Source organism: Octopus sinensis, unplaced genomic scaffold, assembly GCF_006345805.1.
Source record: "Octopus sinensis unplaced genomic scaffold, ASM634580v1 Contig00352, whole genome shotgun sequence".
In the NCBI taxonomy this organism is placed as follows: domain Eukaryota; kingdom Metazoa; phylum Mollusca; class Cephalopoda; order Octopoda; family Octopodidae; genus Octopus; species Octopus sinensis.
Window position 1 is genome coordinate 1 of NW_021823880.1, and position 20858 is coordinate 20858.

The 20858-nt window shown below is 39.0% G+C and overlaps 1 protein-coding gene across 1 annotated transcript; it reads right to left on the minus strand.

Moving 5' to 3' along the window:
- Nucleotides 1–802: 802 nt before the first annotated feature.
- LOC115226892 (tubulin alpha chain-like) lies at nt 803–6709 on the minus strand. The gene is made up of 3 exons (XM_029797875.2): nt 6676–6709; nt 4717–4939; nt 803–2390 (listed from the first exon to the last, which is right to left on the minus strand). Exons 1-3 carry the CDS (start codon nt 6676–6678, stop codon nt 1261–1263), a joined length of 1356 nt encoding a protein of 451 aa, XP_029653735.2. The 5' UTR covers nt 6679–6709; the 3' UTR covers nt 803–1260.
- Nucleotides 6710–20858: the final 14149 nt, after the last annotated feature.

Here is a 20858-nt window from a genome sequence, read left to right on the forward strand (position 1 = left end):
GTGGAAAAATTGTAGTAATTGAAAATAAATATCCAACCGTACTCCTTCTTGTTGACTCCAAATTTTTTCGATTACCTATTCACACACGACAGAAGCCCAAACGCAAACCTGGAAGCACGTAAAATACTACTACTGGATAGCACAGGGTGAAATCTGAAGGCGTACGAGCTTTATACTGTACACTACTACGTTCTTAACAGAATACAAAGTATACCATGACTATATATATGCATACATATAAATACATATATATATATAATATATATATATATATATATATATATATATATATATATATATATATTATATATATATATATATATATAATCGTCTAACTCAGCTCCACGCAATTTAAAATTTTGCTGGTTTGTAGAACGAACCTACCTCGTCAGATATCTGAGAATCGAGTAACAGGATATGAGACAAATTCTAGATGTTAAGCTTCTGTTGGTTCACTCAGGTCACGTGGTGCTATTTGTCTGGAAGTGATATAAGTCCTTGTCTTTGTTATTAGGTCAACGTGGACGGACATGATGCTATATCTGGAGGCTGCGATGCAATTTCTTGCATTTACTGCTGCAGATGGTAGGACGGGGTGTTGAAGCGAGATAGTAAAGAATTAACACTATGGAGGCGACGGCCTTTCCGTGGGAGTAACCAGATTTGGTGCTGCTAGGTTGGATTGTCAGCATGTATGTATGTATATATAGATATATATATACTTTATGTATTCATTTATATATATATACACGTGTACATACATACGTAACCTACACATGGGTGTATATATTATGTATTTATTACAAATTAAAATTATTAAGGAGAATCAAAAATATCCATGAAAAAAGAAAAATAAGGAAAAAACGAAAACAATATATCCTAAAATGTCATTCACTGTTCGAAATTTGGAAATGAATATCGATGTATTCAGCTATTAAAAGACAGGAAATAATTGAAGAATTTTTATGAGTTGATTATCATAGTCAACCTTTGAAGACATCTTCGGCCAAGTCTGGTGTTTATTACAAAGAAGAAAGAGAAAGAAAGAAAGAAAGAGAGAGAGAGAGAGAGAGACAGACAGAAGAAAGCTGAGAAAATTAAAGAGAAGAAAAAAGCGAGAAAGAAATTGCGAGAGAGATTTAAGTTCGCTGGGGGTCGGGGGCATAATATATATTTTTCTATGATTATGGTCCACTTTCATGCCACTGGAAACAGCAAGATCAACGCAATAATTGACTGGTTTGAAGAAAATCTCTATGTTTAGTATTCTTCAAACTCATCTTCCGCACCTCCTTCATCAGAATCGCCTCCCACTTCTTCATAGTCTTTCTCAAGGGCAGCAAGATCCTCTCTGGCTTCTGCAAATTCTCCTTCTTCCATTCCTTCACCGACATACCAATGAACGAAAGCTCGTTTCGCATACATCAGATCAAATTTGTAGTCAAGTCTGGCCCAGGCCTCTGCGATGGCTGTCGTGTTACTTAACATACAAACAGCTCTTTGAACGGTAGCCAAATCCCCACCAGGTATAATCGTCGGGGGTTGGTAATTGATCCCTACTTTGAACCCTGTTGGACACCAATCGACAAACTGAATTGATCGTTTTGTCTTGATCGTAGCAATTGCTTGGTTCACATCTTTCGGAACGACGTCTCCACGATAAAGCATGCAGCAAGCCATGTATTTGCCGTTGCGTGGGTCGCATTTGACCATCTGGTTGGCAGGTTCGAAGCAAGCGTTAGTAATTTCAGACACCGAAAGAGACTCGTGGTAAGCTTTTTCTGACGAAATGATTGGTGAATAAGTAACCAATGGGAAATGGATTCTAGGATAAGGAACGAGGTTGGTTTGAAACTCCGTCAGATCAACGTTAAGCGCACCGTCAAAACGCAAAGAAGCCGTGATGGAACTCACCACCTGAGCAATCAGTCGATTTAAGTTAATATAACTCGGACGTTCAATGTCGAGATTTCTGCGACATATGTCGTAAATAGCTTCGTTGTCGACCATAAAAGCGCAATCAGAGTGTTCCAAAGTCGTGTGGGTGGTCAGAATCGAATTATACGGTTCGACAACAGCTGTTGAAACCTGAGGTGCAGGATACACCGAGAACTCTAGCTTGGATTTCTTCCCAAAGTCGACACTCAGCCGTTCCATCAGTAACGAGGTGAAACCGGAACCTGTGCCACCACCGAAACTGTGGAACACCAAGAAACCCTGCAGTCCAATACATTGGTCAGTGAGCTTGCGGATTCTGTCCAGAACCAAATCGATTATCTCCTTACCAATAGTGTAGTGACCACGGGCATAATTATTGGCCGCATCTTCTTTACCGCTGATAAGCTGCTCCGGGTGGAACAGCTGGCGGTACGGACCTGTACGGACCTCATCTGCAATTGGAGAAACAATAGAATTATTATTAGCGTTTGTGTAAATAAGAGGACGTGCGTGTGTGTATGTCAGCATATGTATAATAATTGAGTATGTGTATGCGTGTGTATATTTGTATGTGTGTACGTGTGTATGTATGTGTGTGTAAACGCGCGTGTGTGTGTATGCGTGCGCGATTGTGTGTATGCTTGTGTGTGTGGGTGTTTGTGGGTGCGTATGTCTATACATGTATGTGTATGTGTATGCGTGTGTGTATGTGTGTGTACGTGCCTGTGCATTTGTGTATGCGTGTGTGTATGCTTGTGTGTGTGTGCGCGTGCCCGTGTATACGTGTTCGTGTGTGTATGCGTGTGTGTGTATGTGCGTTTGTGTGTGTGTGCATGTGTGTGTGTTTGTGCGCTCATGTGTGCATGCTTGTGTGTATGTGTGTTTGTGCGTGCGTATGTCTATACTTGTGTGTGTGTATATGTGCGCATGTGTGTATGCGTGTGTGTGTGCATGTGTGTGTGCATGCGTGAGCATTTGTGTGTACGTGTGTGTATGCTTGTGCATGTGTGTGCGCGCGCACGTGTATGCGTATGCGTGTGTGTTTTGTGTGTTTTGTGTTGCGTGTATGTATGTGTGTGTGTTTGTGCGTGCGTGTGTGTGTATGTGCGTGTCTATGTGTGTGCATGTGCGTATGTGTGTGTGTGCGCGCGCGTGTATGCGTGTGTGTGAGAGTGACTGTATGTTTGTGTTTGTAGGACAACATATATGTATAAAACAGATAGAAGAATCTAATCTTATACAAAAAAATTAATTTCCTCGCCCCACACCACACCACCCTACCTCACCCACCTCGTAAACTTTCGATATTGGCAACAGCAAATGATTGCTCGGTGACGTCATCCACACGTAACGACAGTTGTTAAGTTAATGTTAACAAATTTAATTCAGAAAACGTTGAAAATCTCAACGGAATAATTGTTATGGCAGAAACAACAATATTAATTAAAACAAATATTGTTTTAATTATTCCAGCAAACACGGGATATATGTTGGCCTAATTAGACATCGTCAGTGAAGCAATAACTAAATTTTTACATTTCGAGCAGAGGGTGACTCTGAATAATTTATTCTTTAAAATACTTTAAATTTTCTCGTCTGTTCCATGTACGATATATAATGACTCTCATTGCTGCCTCAGCAAGTACAGTGTAGCCTATGAACCGCTGAAGAGGTCTAATAACAATGAAACATATATCCGCAGTTGTCTCCCACACCACTGGGATAATTCATATAATGCTCTCTACTGAGTTAGAATTGTAATTTGCTAGCAGTATATTTATTTCTTAGAAGTGTTTTCGAAATGTCTTAGATAAATTAACGATCACTGAACATATTATACCTGCAACTATGGAATCATATCTGCAATAGATCAGATCTGCTAAAGAATTAATCTTAGGAGAGAAATACTAAATGAAATATAGACGTAAACAAATTATGAAACAGAGAAATAAAAGTGACATAAATAAGGAATTTCGACAAATTCTAGAATAAAAACAGAACAACAGAATAATAGAATAACTATGATATGAGAAATATGCCCTAAGATAAGCCTTTTATGATATTCCCCAACATAATTTCTCATAAATAATTCTTTCTGCTATAGGCACAAGGCCTGAAATTTTGGAGGAGGAGATAGTCGATTACATCGACCCCAGTGCGTAACTGGTACTTATTTCATCGACCCCGAAAGGATGAAAGGCAAGGCCGACCTCGGCGGAATTTGAACTCAGAACGTAGCGGTAAACGAAATACCGCTCAGCATTTCGCCCGGCATGCGAACGATTCTGCCAGCTTTATTTCTTATAAATAATGAATGGGTGCTGAAACGTACTTTAACTCTCTCTTAGAAGTTCAACAACTTGTTATAAGAGAGAAAAGGATGCACATTGCATGTAACGAAAATAATGTATTTGGAAGCATCAGTTCCTATGATTAACTATAATTCAAAGTTTACAGAGATGTACTTGCATAGCAAGTGACCTGATCTGAGATCGTGTGCTGGAACGAAAACAATTGCAGGGTGGAAGGTGTTTATAAGCCATTTAAGCAACACACAAGATCCGTTAAATTCACTTCAACATTTAAATCTAATTTATCAAAATATTTTCGTCGCTTTGAGACCGCGACCTGTTCACTGACAAAATTCCGTGCTGCATCTTGGAATTATAAACACCTTCCACGCTGCAATTGTTTAATTTAGAGGTTGTCTCGATTTAATTGCTATAAGTTAAAGTTTGTCCAGGTTTGACCCTAAGAAATTGTGGCAAGCCAACTTACCGATGACCGTAGGTTCCAGATCAACGAAAACGGCCCTTGGGACGTGTTTTCCTCCACCAGTTTCGCTGAAAAACGTGTTAAACGAATCATCGCTGCCTGTTTGTGACCTCAGATCAGGTATTTGACCATTTTGCTGGATACAATGTTCCAAACAATACAGTTCCCAGCATGCATTACCGATTTGAACTCCTGCCTGTCCGATGTGGATACTGATACACTCACGCTGCAAGGAAAGGAAAGACAAAATCAGACTCATTAGTTTAATGAATAAAGAATATTGTATGTAGCTGTGTGGTAAGAAGTTTGCTTCCCAACCATATGACTCCTGGTTCAGTCCCTTTACATGTCACTGTATGCATTTGTGTATATATGCGCGCGCGCGCGCGCGTGTGTGTGTGTGTGTGTGTGTGTGTTAAAAGGAGCACTCCGTTGGTTGCGACGACGAGGGTCGCAGCTGATACGATCAACGGAACAGCCTGCTCGTGAAATTAACGTGCAAATGGCTGAGCATTCCACAGACACGCCTACCCCTTCTCATACTTCTCAGGTAGATTCAGCGTGGCACAGAGTGTGACAAAGCTGGCCCTTTGAAATACAGGTACAACTCATTTTTGCCAGTGGATTGGACTGGAGCAACGTGAAATAAAGTGTCTTGCTCAAGGACAAAACGTGTCGCTGGGAAATGAACTCACAACCTTACGATCATGAGCCGAATGCCCTAACCACTAAGCCGCGCGCCTTCACACAATATGACCTTATTCTTTTATTCTTTTATTTGTTTCAGTCATTTGACTGCAGCCATGCAGGGGCACCGCCTTTTGTCGAACAAATCGACCCCAAGTCTTATCCTTTGTAAGCCTAATACTTATTCTATCGGTCATTTTTGCCGAACCGCTAAGTTACGGGGACATAAACACACCAGCATCGATTGTCAAGCGATGGTGGGGGTACAAACACAGACACACACACACACGCACACACACGCACGCACACACACACACACACACACACACACATATATATATATATATATATATATATATATATATATATATATATTATATATATATACGACGGGCTTCTTTCAGTTTTAGTCCACCAAATCCACTCACTAGGCTTTGGTCGGCCCGAGTTTGACACCTACTGGAATGGCTTCGATCAAATGGTTCCCTTGATCAAGAAGAAGAAGAAGAAGAAGAAGAAGAAGAAGAAGAAGAAGAAGAAGAAAAACAACAACAACAACAACAACAACAACAACAATAACACCACCAACAAGCACAATAACAACAACAACAGCAGCAGCAACAGCAACAATAACAACGAGAAGTACAACAACAACAACAGTAGCAGATGTGGATCATGCACGCCATCATAACATTTATTACAAACATATAACAGACAGGGAATTCTGCCGAAAACGTTGCAGTGGTCATTAGACAAACGTGCTGCTAACCAGACAAGATTTGTCAATAGATATATTACAATAAAAGAGGTATTTGTAATTTGAGAATGTTCAAATACCTTTGAAGACCGATCCCAATTGAGAAGGAACAAAAGTTATGACACATCCCATATTGTCTCCTGTTCCTTGGTTTATTTTAGCTACGACAGCCAAAACCCATGTTTGAGGATTTGGAGGAGATGAAACGAAAATAAATTTACTGAAATAATTTAGGATCAGAAATGACAGGAATCAACGAAGGTTGGTTTATCTGTTCATTCGTTCCACAACTTCTATCCAATTAAGGAACTACTAAAACACACATAAACACACGCACGCACACGCACACGGATGTATGTTAAGATACATGTGTGTGTGTGTGTGTAAATACAGTGTACATTTAAATGCATAAGAGGTAGCCATCATAGGACTACCTGCACGCTAGAGAGAACAGTTAAGTTCCGAACCACTATTAGAGATAAAATATCGAAGAAAATGAAAAATGAAAAAACATTTACCATCTAACTCCTGGACAAATGGTTTCAGACTTTTTTAGCAAATAAAATAATATTCTAGGCGAAGTCTTCTTCAGCAGGTACAACTTAGATTAAATATATATACACGAGGCAATCCAGTATATGCATCGTGGTTATAAATTCTAAGTTTTCAAATTAACAGCGCAAGCGCAGCTCCCTGTCGGAGGTAAATAAATATGCCGGCTTTTTCATTTCGAAAATACACACATACACATATATGTATATATATATATATATGTGTGTGTGTGTGTGTGTGTGTGTGTGTGTGTGTGTGTGTGTGTGTGTGTGTGTATGTGTGTGTGTGTGTGTGTGTGCATGCTTGCAGCAATATATTATGGAATCTGATTTGATTGGTACTTGAAGAAGTGGTGAAACAGTTTATATCGAAAGAAAATGGAAAAACTTCTTTATTAATAATCTACAATAGTTGTCAAAATTATATATGTACACACACACACATCCACATACATGCGCGCACGCACGTGAACACTCACACACTTGAATTTCCATGAAGCCAATCGTAAATTAATCTGCAAAGAGATTCACAAACCAAACTTCCCCGATAGTCTCTCTCTATATAAGACAATAACTTAAAAGTTAACCAGTATATGTCGACAGTGTATGCTATATGCACTTAATATGTCGCAGAAAAAAATTGTTAATATACAATTCACAAGAAAGTTATACAAGATATTATATTTAAATGTCATTCTAAACATTTCGTTGAATAAATTCGCCGATGGTAATTTTCAAGGGAAGTCACATAAGATAATTTGTAGTAGCGTCCCTTGCATGATCTACACACACACACACACACACACACACACATATATATCTGACGTACAAAAATGAATGTACGTCCATCAAACTGAACTTCAGTGTGGACTGAAGAATGCGGACATTTTCCGATGGTATCAATCACTGCTCGGTATTACAGGAAGGATCAAAACTTCTCGAAAATGCTGAATTCAATGAGATCTTCAATAGGCAAAGACGTGGCTGTGTGGTAAGAAGCTTGCTTCCCAACCACATCATTTCGGGTTCAGTCACACGGCGTGGCACCTTGGGCAAAAATCTGCTACTATAGCCTCGGGTCGACCAAAGCTTTGTGAGTGGGTTTGGTAGACGGAAACTGAAAGAAGCCGTCGGACATATATATATATATATATATATATATATATATATTATATATATATATATATATATATATATATATATATATACATATATTTGTCTATGTGTGTGTGCCTTCTACCATTGATCGACAACCGATATTGGCATGTTTACGTCTCCGTAATTTAGCGGCACGCCAAAACTCACCGATAGAATAAATACCAATCTTACGAAAAAAAAAGGATCGCTCGACTAAAATTTTTCATGGCGGTGCCCCAGCATGACCGCAATCTAATGACTGAAGCGTGTAAAAGATAAAAGATAGAAGAAACGATCGAATCAGAAAGAAAAAGGCGCTTATACATTTGTAGTTGTTTTTCTTTTGCGAAGGGACGCTACTCTAAATTATCTTTTCTTTATTACTTCCCTTGAAAATAAATTTATTTTATTTTATTTTTTTATTCAACTGAATTTGCTTGGCAGACGCCATTAGAAAAACTTATATCTATTTGCAAAGGAGCCTTCACTTTCATCGCTACCTGGTGGTTACCGCCCGTTGACGAGGGACAACAATCCCGAAACTAGTTCGAGCGTATCACTCAGGCTTGCGAGGAAGGGATGGCCTCCCTTTGCAAATACTCCAAGGACACAGATATTGTGTCTAGAGCCAGCTAGAGACGAAGATCTCTTGGGACTATAAAGCTACAGTAACACCCCCTCCCCAATGTGGTTAGCCATGATAAGATGGCTTCTATACTTTACATTATCGAGCGATTACTGTTTCAATCTCATTCTGAGATTTAATTATGCTTATTGTAAATTGTATTAGTGAAATTCTATCGCAAATTAACAAAACTCAGTGTACGTCTTTTAAAAATAGATTTAGAAGTCGGATGGTTAACTATAATTGCGTTTTTTAAACTGCTTAAATTGTTTGTTTTAACTTCAGGTGTGTCTCTCTCTGTCTCCCTCCTTACCACTCTCTCACTTTCTCACTTTCTCTCTCCCTCTCTCTCTTTCTCTTTCTCTTCCTTTCTCTCCCTCTCTTTCTCTCTCTCTCTGTATAATATATATATCTATGTATGTATGTATGTATGTATGTATGTATGTATGTATGTATGTATGTATGTATGTATATCGGAGGGTTTTAATCAAGATGATTTAAGTAAATGAATAAGTAATCATATCACTCCTAAATGTTCTAAACCTTATAACACAATAAATGTTTGTTTGCTTTTTTTTGACACAACATTTGCAACTGTATTATGATATGAAATGTCATGCCTGGCCCTGCTGTCTGCTGGAATACAAGCCTGTTTTGCTGCACCAACCTTTATGAGCGAGGTCGTTGAGTTTAATGACATGTTTATAATACAAATGCCTTTTAGCTGTTTTTTAATTTACAATCTCTTTCTGCTATGCAACCTCGTGATCTCGTGATTGAAAGATTGTAGTCCGATCTACTTTACATTTCTTAAATGTTAGTAATTCCTGTTGTTAAAATTTCCTGTCAATTAACCAACATGTCATTGCTCGCTTGTTTATTTGGTAAACCTGATGAGTTGAGAGTTGCATAACATATTTCGTAATCTTATGGATTGTGGTTGTGCGCACTACATACCTGACTTATCATGTTTAAATTCCAATAAAGATCACAATGAAACAACTGTAGCAGTTTCAGAAACCCGTTTGCCCGTTTTTATTACGTATTTTACGCCGCGTTTAAGTTCCCATTCATCTTTGGACACTTTTGGATTAACTAAACAGCAGGAGATTTCCGTTCATGGATGCATTCCGTGCCATGGTAATGGATTGCTTAACTATCTGATTTACATCATTCTGTCTGGCCATTAATTGCTTCATTTTGATATGCCTCGATTCTTTATGGAACTCCTTTAACCAAATCTGTTTATAGTTTTCCCTGCTGATTCTTCTGGACGCTTCTGGAATTTCAAGTGATGGAATAGACAAAGTGAACAAGGATTTTTCTTTGAAATATTTACCAAGCTCTTGCTGCGAACAATATAGGAGTTTCCTTATCCATAGGACAAAAGTTTTTGTTGTACAACTAAGATAGAAGGCATTCTACTTCGACAAAAATGGGACCTTGAAATTGACTGATATTGAAGAAGCTGAATTCAAATGCATCGTCAAGTCTAGACGAAACTCTTCTTATAACCGCTAAAAAAAAGTTTATTTGATATTATCAAAATCATTTCAGAGAAATTCTTTTAGAAATAAGCTCTTTTTTTAAAAAAAAAAACATTTAATGTATTCATAAAAGAACTTAAGAAATCTTCCTACATCTAAGTCCAAGCGGATAAGACTAGAAATCTATATAGACTTAACTTTGATTTTTACCGGAGGTTTATACTTAAGGAGCTACAATGGGATTATAAGAGACCTTAAAAAATCTACACTTGACATCAGCTCTGAAAGATATCAGATCTCACCTACCAACTTAACATCGAGGATCGAACCGAAAATCTTAGAACTAAAACACTGTGGATTAATCTGAAGGATCAAAAAATCAACTTCAGGGAGAACTCTTCTTATCAGTCCTTCGAAATCTGATATTAGCTGGATTAATAATTATTATTCCATTTATTTTGTTAATTTTTAAATCTTGGATTCAACCCTTCTGACGTGATTGATTCGTCCAAGCATATTCAATACAAACGTAAGTACACTTTCGTACATAATACAGTTCTATATTTAAGAGATGGGGAATTATGTACCTTATTTACATTATTTGTATTTGATGGATATTTGTCCTCATCCCTGTTGGATGAAGTTAAATTAATGGACAGAGTACACCACTGGAAAATATGGAAACTAAAAGCAGCAACACATATGCTAGGACACAACAACCTCCTAAGCAGACCGAGTGCAGATATGAACAGCATTTGGGAATCGGTATTAAGGAAGGATAGGAGAATATTAGATTTATAAGCCCTAAAAATCCCCTCCATAATTGCCCAACAACAAGAACAGCAACAACAAAGGCAGAATTAAAACGGACAAATCTCAGAATAACTTATCTAGCATCCGCTTTCAGAACCCCATTCAAACCCTTAAAACATGAACATAGCAAAATAAATATATTTTAAAGTGGCTAGAGAGATACCCGCCTAACATAAACACCGCTCTAACATAACAGATGCTACAAACTTTTCATAATAAACATTTACAGCAATCTGAAACTCGAGCCAACAAGAGGGCCTCTGCGAAGTAGATGAACGTACAAGAAATAGCAAACAAATATGCCTCAAATTACACGCTGTTATGCTTTAAAAAGGGAAAAACACATTAGACAATATAGGCCAAGATATACTATGCCTGGATAAATAATGGGATGGTCATATCTGGGACACTTTTGACAGTTTCCGTCTACCAAATCCACTCACAAGGCTTTGGTCGGCCCGAAGCTATAGTAGAAGACACTTGCCCAAGGTGCCACGTAGTGGGATTGGACCCGGAGCCATGTGGTTGGTAAGCAAGCTACTTACCACACAGCCACTCCTATGCTATTAAAATTTCTTGTTGAATCAGAATAGATCTGAAGCCACATATTAGTAATGCCGTTATTTCCAAAACAGACCTCAGTAAACACGATATATAAACCATCCGCCATGTTTAGTGACATTGGAGAAAACCAAAATGACGGGCATTTTCTGCTTCACATTCCATCGTTTTTCAAGGGGAATGAATGGATCCTGTGGTTGTTTTGTGGTGTTTTGTATTGATTTGTGGTAGTTTGTAGTGTTTTGTCGTGTTTTGGCTCGGAAATAAAAATGGGTTCTAAAAACGGGATTGAATTCTGATGCTATTAAAATTTCTTTACAGAAAGCAGTTTTGTTTTGGTTTAACCACAGAATGCAGAATCTTTTAGTTTTTACTTGTTTCAGTCATTTGACTGTGGCCATGCTGGGACCCCGCTTTCAAGGGATTTAGTCGAATGATTTTTGTAAGCCTGTGTGTCCTGCCGAACCGCTAATTAACGGGGACGTTAACACACCAACATCAGTTGTCAAGCAGTGGTGGGAGACAAGCACACATACACACACACACACACACCACACACACTCACACACACACACAACACACACACAAACATACACACACACATACACACATGAATATACGACAGGCTTCTTTCAGTTTTCATCTACCAAATCCACTCACAAGGCCTTGGTTGACCCGAGGCTATAGTAGAAGAAACTTGCCCAAGATGCCACGCTGTGAGATTGAACTCGGAACCATGTGATTAGGAAGCAAGCTTCTTACCACACAGATCGAATTCAATGGGCTTTTAAACTTGTCTAATATTGTATAGGCAATTTTTTCCTAAGTTTTGAAATTTATTGCCGTTTTTAAATTTTGGAATCTATTTTTTTCGAGAATTTTATTTTTGAATCATTTTGGAATCTATTTTGTTCTTTTTTTCTAGTTAATTTTAGTTAATTCTTGTTTATTTTCAGATCATTAAAATGGAATGTCAAGTTAAGAAAACGAGCATTTTCGACACCTCCTTCTTTTTACTTTTTATCAAGGTTCTAAAGCGGCAAAAGCTGATTGCGACATTTGTGCTGTGTGTGGAGAGGGTGCCATAGCTGAAAGAACCGCTCGTGATTGGTATGCCAAGTTCAAAAATGGAAATTTTGACCTCAAAGACGCACCTCGTTCTGGCCACCCAGTTGAGTTCGATGAAGAGTGATTAAACCAACTTTTGCACGAAAATTCTCGTCAAACGACAAGGAAACTGGCAGAGGAAATGGAATGCTCTCGCACTGCAACAGAGAAGCATCTTCACTCGATGGGAAAGGTTCAAAAGTATGGAGCATGGGTTCCGCATGCTTTAAGTGACAACGACAAAAACCAACGAACCACAATCTCTGCTGGTTTGCTTGCTCGTCACCGCTCAACTCATGGACACAAGCAACGATTTCTTTATCGAATCGTTACTGGCGACGAAAAATGGTGCCTGTACATCAATATGAAGCAGCGTAAGGATTGGCTTAGCGCCGGTAAACAAGAGACACCGCGCGTGAAACAAGATCTTCTTCCGCGTAAAACGATGTTGTGCGTATGGTGGGACTGGGAAGGAATTATCCTTTACGAATTGTTTGAACGGAACCAAACGGTCAACTCGAAACTCTATGTTCAACAGATGGAATGACTCAACACGGTTATTCAAGAGAAAAGATCTAATCGTCAGCATATTGTTCTTCTGCTGTACGACAACGCCCGCCCACATATGGCCAATATGACCAAGGAAGCAATTCAAACACATGGCTGCGAAATGCTGCCGCACCCGCCATACTCTCCTGATTTGGCACCAACGGATTTCCACCTCTTTCGATCTCTTTCAAATGCGCGGGGTTTCGTTCAATACTGATGCAGAATCGAGAGCTTAGTTGGATCAATTTTTTGAGTCGAAATCGGGTGATTTCTACCAACGAGGTATTGAAAATCTTGTTGAAGGTTGGGAAGAAGTTGTAAACAACAAGGGTGAATACATTATTGATTAATTAGTTGTTATTTTTTATTAAACCTTTTAAAAAAAATTAAATTTTAAAAAACAGCGGGAACTTAGTTGCAAACCTAATATCATTAAGAAGTATATTATTAAGGGTTAAAAACCTAAAAATTAATTTCTAATGATAAAAAATTATTAACCAAATGGTCTGTTGTAAAGAACCCGGTTTAATAATAAAAATATGTTAACGTATAAAAGATGCTTTCTAATAACAGGGGGCGTGGTATTAATGATATCACTTACGAAAGGAAATATACAAGCTGTGATAATTAAGAAGATAGCTTAATTCGAAGTTTGTGTTCTTGAAATATTGATAAGGACTTGGGGAATCATTCTTTGGCTGAGGATTACGTTTGGGGTTTGAAGGGAAATGTATATCGCTAAGGATTGTGAGATTAATCCGATTATCAAGTTTTACTCTTTAATGAAAAGTGGATCTATTTGGAGGTTATAGATTAATGATAGATTAGGAAATTGAAAACGAGGTGGGAACTAAGAAGAAGGATTAATATGATAGCGTTAGTATATGCAAGTTTTCAGGCGTCTAGTGTAGAATTACTGATAGATCACGTTAGCTGCTCTCATAGAAACGTTGCAGTAACATAGATAGTATAATATTTATAATTGGGATGGTGGTGAGATGGCAGAAGCGTTAGTACGCCGGGCGAAATGCTTAGCCGTATTTCGTCTGCCGCTATGTTCTGAGTTCAAATTCCGCCGAGGTCGACTTTGCCTTTCATCCTTTCGGGGTCGATAAATTAAGTACCAGTTGCGCACTGGGGGTCGATGTAATCGACTTAATCTGTTTGTCTGTCCTTGTTTGTCCCCGCTGTGTGTAGCCCTTTGTGGGCAATAAAGAAATAAGAAACGTTTGTACGCCGGGCGAAATAGCGGTATTTCGTCTGCCGCTACGTTCTGAGTTCAAATTTACCGCCTTTAAGAATTTTAGTCGAACGAATCTACCCCAGGACTTATATTTTTTAAAACCTGATACTAATTCTATCGGCCTCTTTGCCGAACCGCTACTTACGGAAACGTAAATTCACCAACACTAACTGTCAGGTAGTGATGGGGGCAAACTCAAATAATTATTTCTAATTAATTAAGTTGTTAATTAACTTGTAAATTGTTGGAGAGCTATTAATAATGGAACGACTCAACACGGCTATTCAAGAGAAAAGATCTAATCGTCAGCATGGAGTTCTTCTGCTGCACGACAACGCCCGCCCTCATATCGCCAATATGACCAAGAAAGCCATTCAAAGGCATGGTTGAGAAGTGCTTCCACGCCCGCCATACTCTCCTGATTTGGCACCAACGGATTTCCACCTCTTTCGATCTCTTTCAAATGCTATGTGCGGAGTTTCGTTCAACACTAGTGCAGAATTGAGAGCTTGGTTGGATCAATTTTTCGAGTCGAAATAGGGTGATTTCTACCAAGGAGGTATTACAAATCTTGTTGAATGTTGGGAAGAAGTTGTATACAAGGGTGAATACATTATTGATTAATTAGTTGTTATCTTTTATTAAACCTTTTAAAAAGTTAAAATTTAAAAAAACGGCGGGAACTTTGTAAGCCTAGTACTTGTTCTATTGGCTTCTTTTTGCCGAACCGCTAATGTTACGGGGACATAAACACACGTAAATTCAAATACGAGGTATCAGTGACCAGCGCGTAGTTATGCGAATGAGGTTTTTGACCTCTCGAGAAATAAATTTGGTGCGAATTCGCCAACTTCGTGTGTTATTAGATGGTTTCTCCGTGTAGTTTATTCGGCTAGAACAGTTCCAGATCAAATCACTTGTCAGACAAGTACCATTCCGATAGATTTAAATTGTCCCTGTCTTAAAACCAATTCAATCATACGCGCTTTCCAACCACAAGCGCTTTTGGCAATATTTGGCTATTTGTTTTGTTTTGTTTATATATTTTTTTTTTATTGCCCACAAGGGGCTAAGCATAGAGGGGGCAAACAAGGACAGACAAACGGATTAAGTCGATTACATGGACCCCAGTGCGTAACTGGTACTTTATTTATCGACCTCGAAAGGATGAAAGGTAAAGTCGACCTCGGCGGAATCTGAACTCAGAACGTAACGACAGACGAAATACCTATTTCTTGACTACCCACAAGAAGCTAAACACAGAGAGGACAAACAAGGACAGACAAACGGATTAAGTCGAGTATATCGACCCCAGTGCGTAACTGGTACTTATTTAATCGACCCCGAAAGATTGAAAGGCAAAGTCGACCTCGGCGGAATTTGAACTCGGAACGTAACGACAGACGAAATACCGTTTAGTATTTCGCCCGGCGCGCTAACGTGTCTGCCAGCTCGCCGCCTTGTTTTGTTTATATATATATTAGAAAGTGTAGAGGGGTCATAGGTCAGAGGTTAGAGGTCAGTCAGTCAGGCTGCCCATTGTTACCGAAATAACAGGTTACCGAGGAAAAGAAGGAAAATATGCGACTGCTTGACACGTACATACGCACGGAAATATTCTTTCGGACATGTTTGGAGTTCTTTCAAGAAAGAAAGAAAGAAAGAAAGAAAGAAAGAAAGAAAGAAAGAAAGAAAGAAAGAAAGAAAGTAAGAAAGTAAGAAAGAAGGAAAGGTAAAACAATGATAGATAAAGAGAAAAATAAGCGAGAAAACATCAATAAGAAAAGATTTAAATAAATTAGTGCTAATAACAGTTCTAACGTGACTGTTGCTGTAGTCTCTGCCTAAAGAATGAAGTAAGTCTTCGTTTTACATTATTGAACGAGAAATATCGCTTTCATAATTGCTAATATCTATGCAGTGTGTGGCAATGTGGTACGAAGTTTCCTTTCGACCACACAGTTCCGGGTTCAGTCCCACTGCGTGTCACCTTGTACAAATGTCGGATCTTTGTGGTTTTCGTTACTGTTAACAATTTTGTTCCAATTGTTTTTCAAATTTGGTACATCGATTAAGTTTTCTATACTAATTATGAAGCTGAAATTCATTTTCCCTATAAATCAATAATTAAAAAGTTATTAGCCTTTTAAATTTGAAAAATTTTGGTATAAGCGAGTATTTTAGACATCAAGGCGACGAGATGGCAGAAACGTTAGCACGCCGGGCGAAATGCTTAGCGATATTTCGTCTGTCTTTACATTCTGAGTTCAAATTCCGCCGAAGTCGACTTTGCCTTTCATCCTTTCGGGGTCGATAAATTAAGTACCAGTTGCGTACTGGGGTCGATCTAATCGACTGGTCCCTTCTCCCAACAATTTCGAACCTTGTGCCTAGAGTAGGAAAGAATATTTTAGACATCACCGTGACGAAGAACTCTGTTCTACTATAGACTCAGGTTGACCAAAGCAATAATAAAGGATTTGATAGACGGAAACTGAAAGAAGTGTGTGTGCGTGTGTGTGTGTGTTGGCCCGCGTTTATGCAGGTAAACAGCAGTTGAGGATTTAGTTGAATGTATCGGCCCGATATTTATTTAAATCTAATACTTATTCCATCGATCCACATTTGTTGAATAACTAAGTTACATGGCATAAAGGGGCACAGCATTAACACCATGAACACACACACAGATACATATATGTATACAGGCATGCATACAATCATACATACATACATACATACATGCATGCATGCATGCATACATACATACATCCATACATACATACATACATGCCTGCATGCATGCATACATACATACATACATACATACATACATACATACATACATACATGCATACATGCTTGCATGCATACATACATACATACATACATACATACATACATGCTTGCATGCATACATACATACATACATACATACATACATACATACATACATGCTTGCATGCATACATACATACATACATACTACATACATACATACATGCTTGCATGCATACATACATACATACATACATACATACATACATACATACATACATACATACATACATGCTTGCATGCATACATACATACATACATACATACATACATACATACATACATACATACATCTTCAAACACACTTGTAGAAAGCGAGGCAGCGATAATGCTGGAAGAAGAAGAAGATAATGCTGGAAGAAGAAGATAATGCTGGAAGAAGAAGAAGATAATGCTGGAAGAAGAAGAAGAAGAAGAAGAAGAAGAAGAAGAAGAAGAAGAAGAAGAAGAAGAAGAAGAAGAAGAAGAAGAAGAAGAAGGAGGAGGAGGAGGAGGAGGAGGAGAAATAACTGAAATAACATGGAAGAAGAAAGACAGACATGGATAAAAAGTTAGGAATAATTACAGTGGTTATGGCGACATTCCAGTTATAATGCCGATGTCGGTATTGTTGTTGCGGTTGTCTGTAAAATGAATCACCTGTAATCACCTGTAAACGGTATCCACTCTATTTGTGTTATTGAGCAGAAGTATTTTAATCATACCAGCAACACTACAACTATAATACTACCACACCACCATTACCACCACCACCACCACCACCATGACCATCACCATGGCCCCCACCATCACTACCACCACACCACTATCACCACTACCACCACTATCACCACTACCACCACCATCACCACCACTTCCTCCTCAAATAACAACCTCACTTTAATCCTTACCACAACCAAGCCACCACAACTATCACCATCCCCCTACCACCACCACCACTACCATCACCACCACCACCACAAATAACAAATCGTCCAACCCATGCCAACATGGAAAACGGACGTTAAACAATGATGATGATTACGATAATGATGATGATGATGATGATGATGATGATGATGATGATGATGATGATGATGATGTATAAAAAATTAGAATATTTTCTTTATTGTATCACTACAAACACCATTGCACATTAATTTTAGTAATGAAATTTTATATGGACCCCGAAGGGCCGTATGAGCCCCAAAGGCCATTTGAACCCCGGTTGAGACCCACTGATATAAATGTATATAAGTAAGGTAACCGTTACCTTCTCGAGTCATGCCAGAATCCATGGCGGATAAATTCCCCTCTTGGCTGGGACGCCGGTCCATCGCAGGGTAACTCCCTTTTGCCAGCTGAGTGGACTGGAGCAACGCGAAATGAAGTGTTTTGCTCAAGAACACAATGCATCGCCCGGCCCAAGAATCGAAACTACAATCTTACGATCATGAGTCCAACACCCAAAACCACTAAGTCACGCGCCTCCACAATGCAAACAAGTAACATACGAAGTTTCATTGAAAAATAGCGCCCGGTGTATTCGTAACCAATCATCTTTATTGCCCACAAGGGGCTAAACATAGAGGGGACAAACAAGGACAGACAAATGGATTAAGTCGATTACATCGACCCCAGTGCGTAACTGGTACTTAATTTATCGACCCCGAAAGGATGAAAGGCAAAGTCAACCTCGGCGGAATTTGAACTCAGAACGTAGCAGCAGACGAAATACCGCTAAGCATTTCGCCCGGCGTGCTAACATTTCAGCCAGCTCGACGCTTTTTCGCAACCAATCATCTGTCTTATTGACTGGAAGAGCTGGTGGATTAAGATGTCATGATGTTCATACCTTTCCGGGAATTTTTACTGAAATAAAATGGGTAGGATGGAAATCGAAATTGCGTTTTAGAATTGTTTATTGGTTAAAGTGTTGGGTTTCCAATCTTGGGTTCGTGCATTCAACACCTGAACTGGGCGGTGTGTTGTGTATTTGAGGAAAATACTTAATGTTGCTCCAGTCTTATCAGCAGAAATGAAACAACAGCCCTTTCCCCTAATCCCGGCTGTCCGCGATGTTTCACACGGTCAAATGTAGAAGAGCCTATATGGGGGTCCCATACCTGCTCGTGACTACAAAGGGACCTAAAACAATTAGCGGATGCATGATACTATGCGAGCAAGTCATACTCGCTTGCGAGTGACGGTTGTGATTCACACACACACACACACACACACACACACACAGACACACACACACACACACACACAAACACACACACACAAACACACACAAACTCACTCACTCACGCACACACACATGCACACAAACACACACACACAAACACACACACACAAACACACACACACACACACACACTGACACACACACACACACACACACAAACAAACAAACAGATGACACAGCACAAAGATAGATAAATAGACAGACAGACAGACAGACAAGCAAGCAGGCAGGCAGGAGGGCAGACAGTCAGACTAACAGAGAAAGAGGGAAGAAAGAGATGGAGAGGGCGAGAAAAGTAGGGAGAGGGGAAGGAGAGTGCTAGAGAGAGAGAGAGAGAGAGAGAGAGAGAGAGAGAGAGAGAATCTTGTGATTTAAAAGAACACAGAAAAAAAACAGAAAATAAGTTAGATAAAAAGTTTTAAAATTCTGTAAATGGATGAAGAATTGTAAGGATTGTAGCGGATAAGGGAGATGATGGGTAAATAACGGGTAGATGCGTCTGAGGTGAGGGAATAACGTCTGTTATACGCATCAACATTTAACGTATAAAATTACCTTTAGACAAATGAGAGGGCGATACATACCTTACCTTTGCTGGAAATAGGCGAACGGAAATAAACAGAGAAAAGAGGAGAGGAAGCCACAGACAAAATAATAATAATAATAATAATAATAATAATAATAATAATAATAATAATAATAATAATAATAATAATAACAACAACAACAACAACAACAACAATAATAATAATATTTTCTACTCTAGGCACAAGACGCGAAATTTTGTGGGGAGGGAGCCAGTCGATTAGATCGGCCCCAGTACGCAACTGGTACTTAATTTATCGACCTCGAAAGGATGAAAGGCAAAGTCGACCTCGGCGGAATTTGAACTCAGAACGTAACGGCAGACGAAATACCTATTTCTTTACTACCCACAAGGGGCTAAACACAGAGGGGACAAACAAGGACAGACAGACGGATTAAGTCGATTATATCGACCCCAGTGCGAAACTGGTACTTAATTTATCGACTCCGAAAGGATGAAAGGCAAAGTCGACCTCGGTGGAATTTGAACTCAGAACGTAACGGCAGACGAAATACTGCTAAGCATTTCGCCCGGCGTGCTAACGATTCTGCCAGCTCGCCGCCTCATAATAATAATAATAATAATAATAATAATAATAATAATAATTAATAATAATAATAATAAATGCCCTGATGCGGTACCAGGCAGTGGCTCTCGTGGCTTCTGATCTTAACTGATTGAAAGTGTTATGTACATTTTTTTGTCTTGGTATAAAAGATGGGCTACAGCAAATATTCTGCTCAATACCACAGATTTGCTCGTCAGTTGTTTGACCTTAACCAGTTGAGCATGTCCCTTTGTGGCTGACGATATGTGTATCTCTGATCACGAGCAGAAGTAGTGGGGGAGCATCATAGCCATGTGTTGAGAGGGATTCTTGGGGGTTTGGATAATTCACTTCTGGAAACATGGGTGTTTCGTTTAACATCCTTAAACAACCCTTATTCAGAACCATTTGAGCGGGATGGGCTACT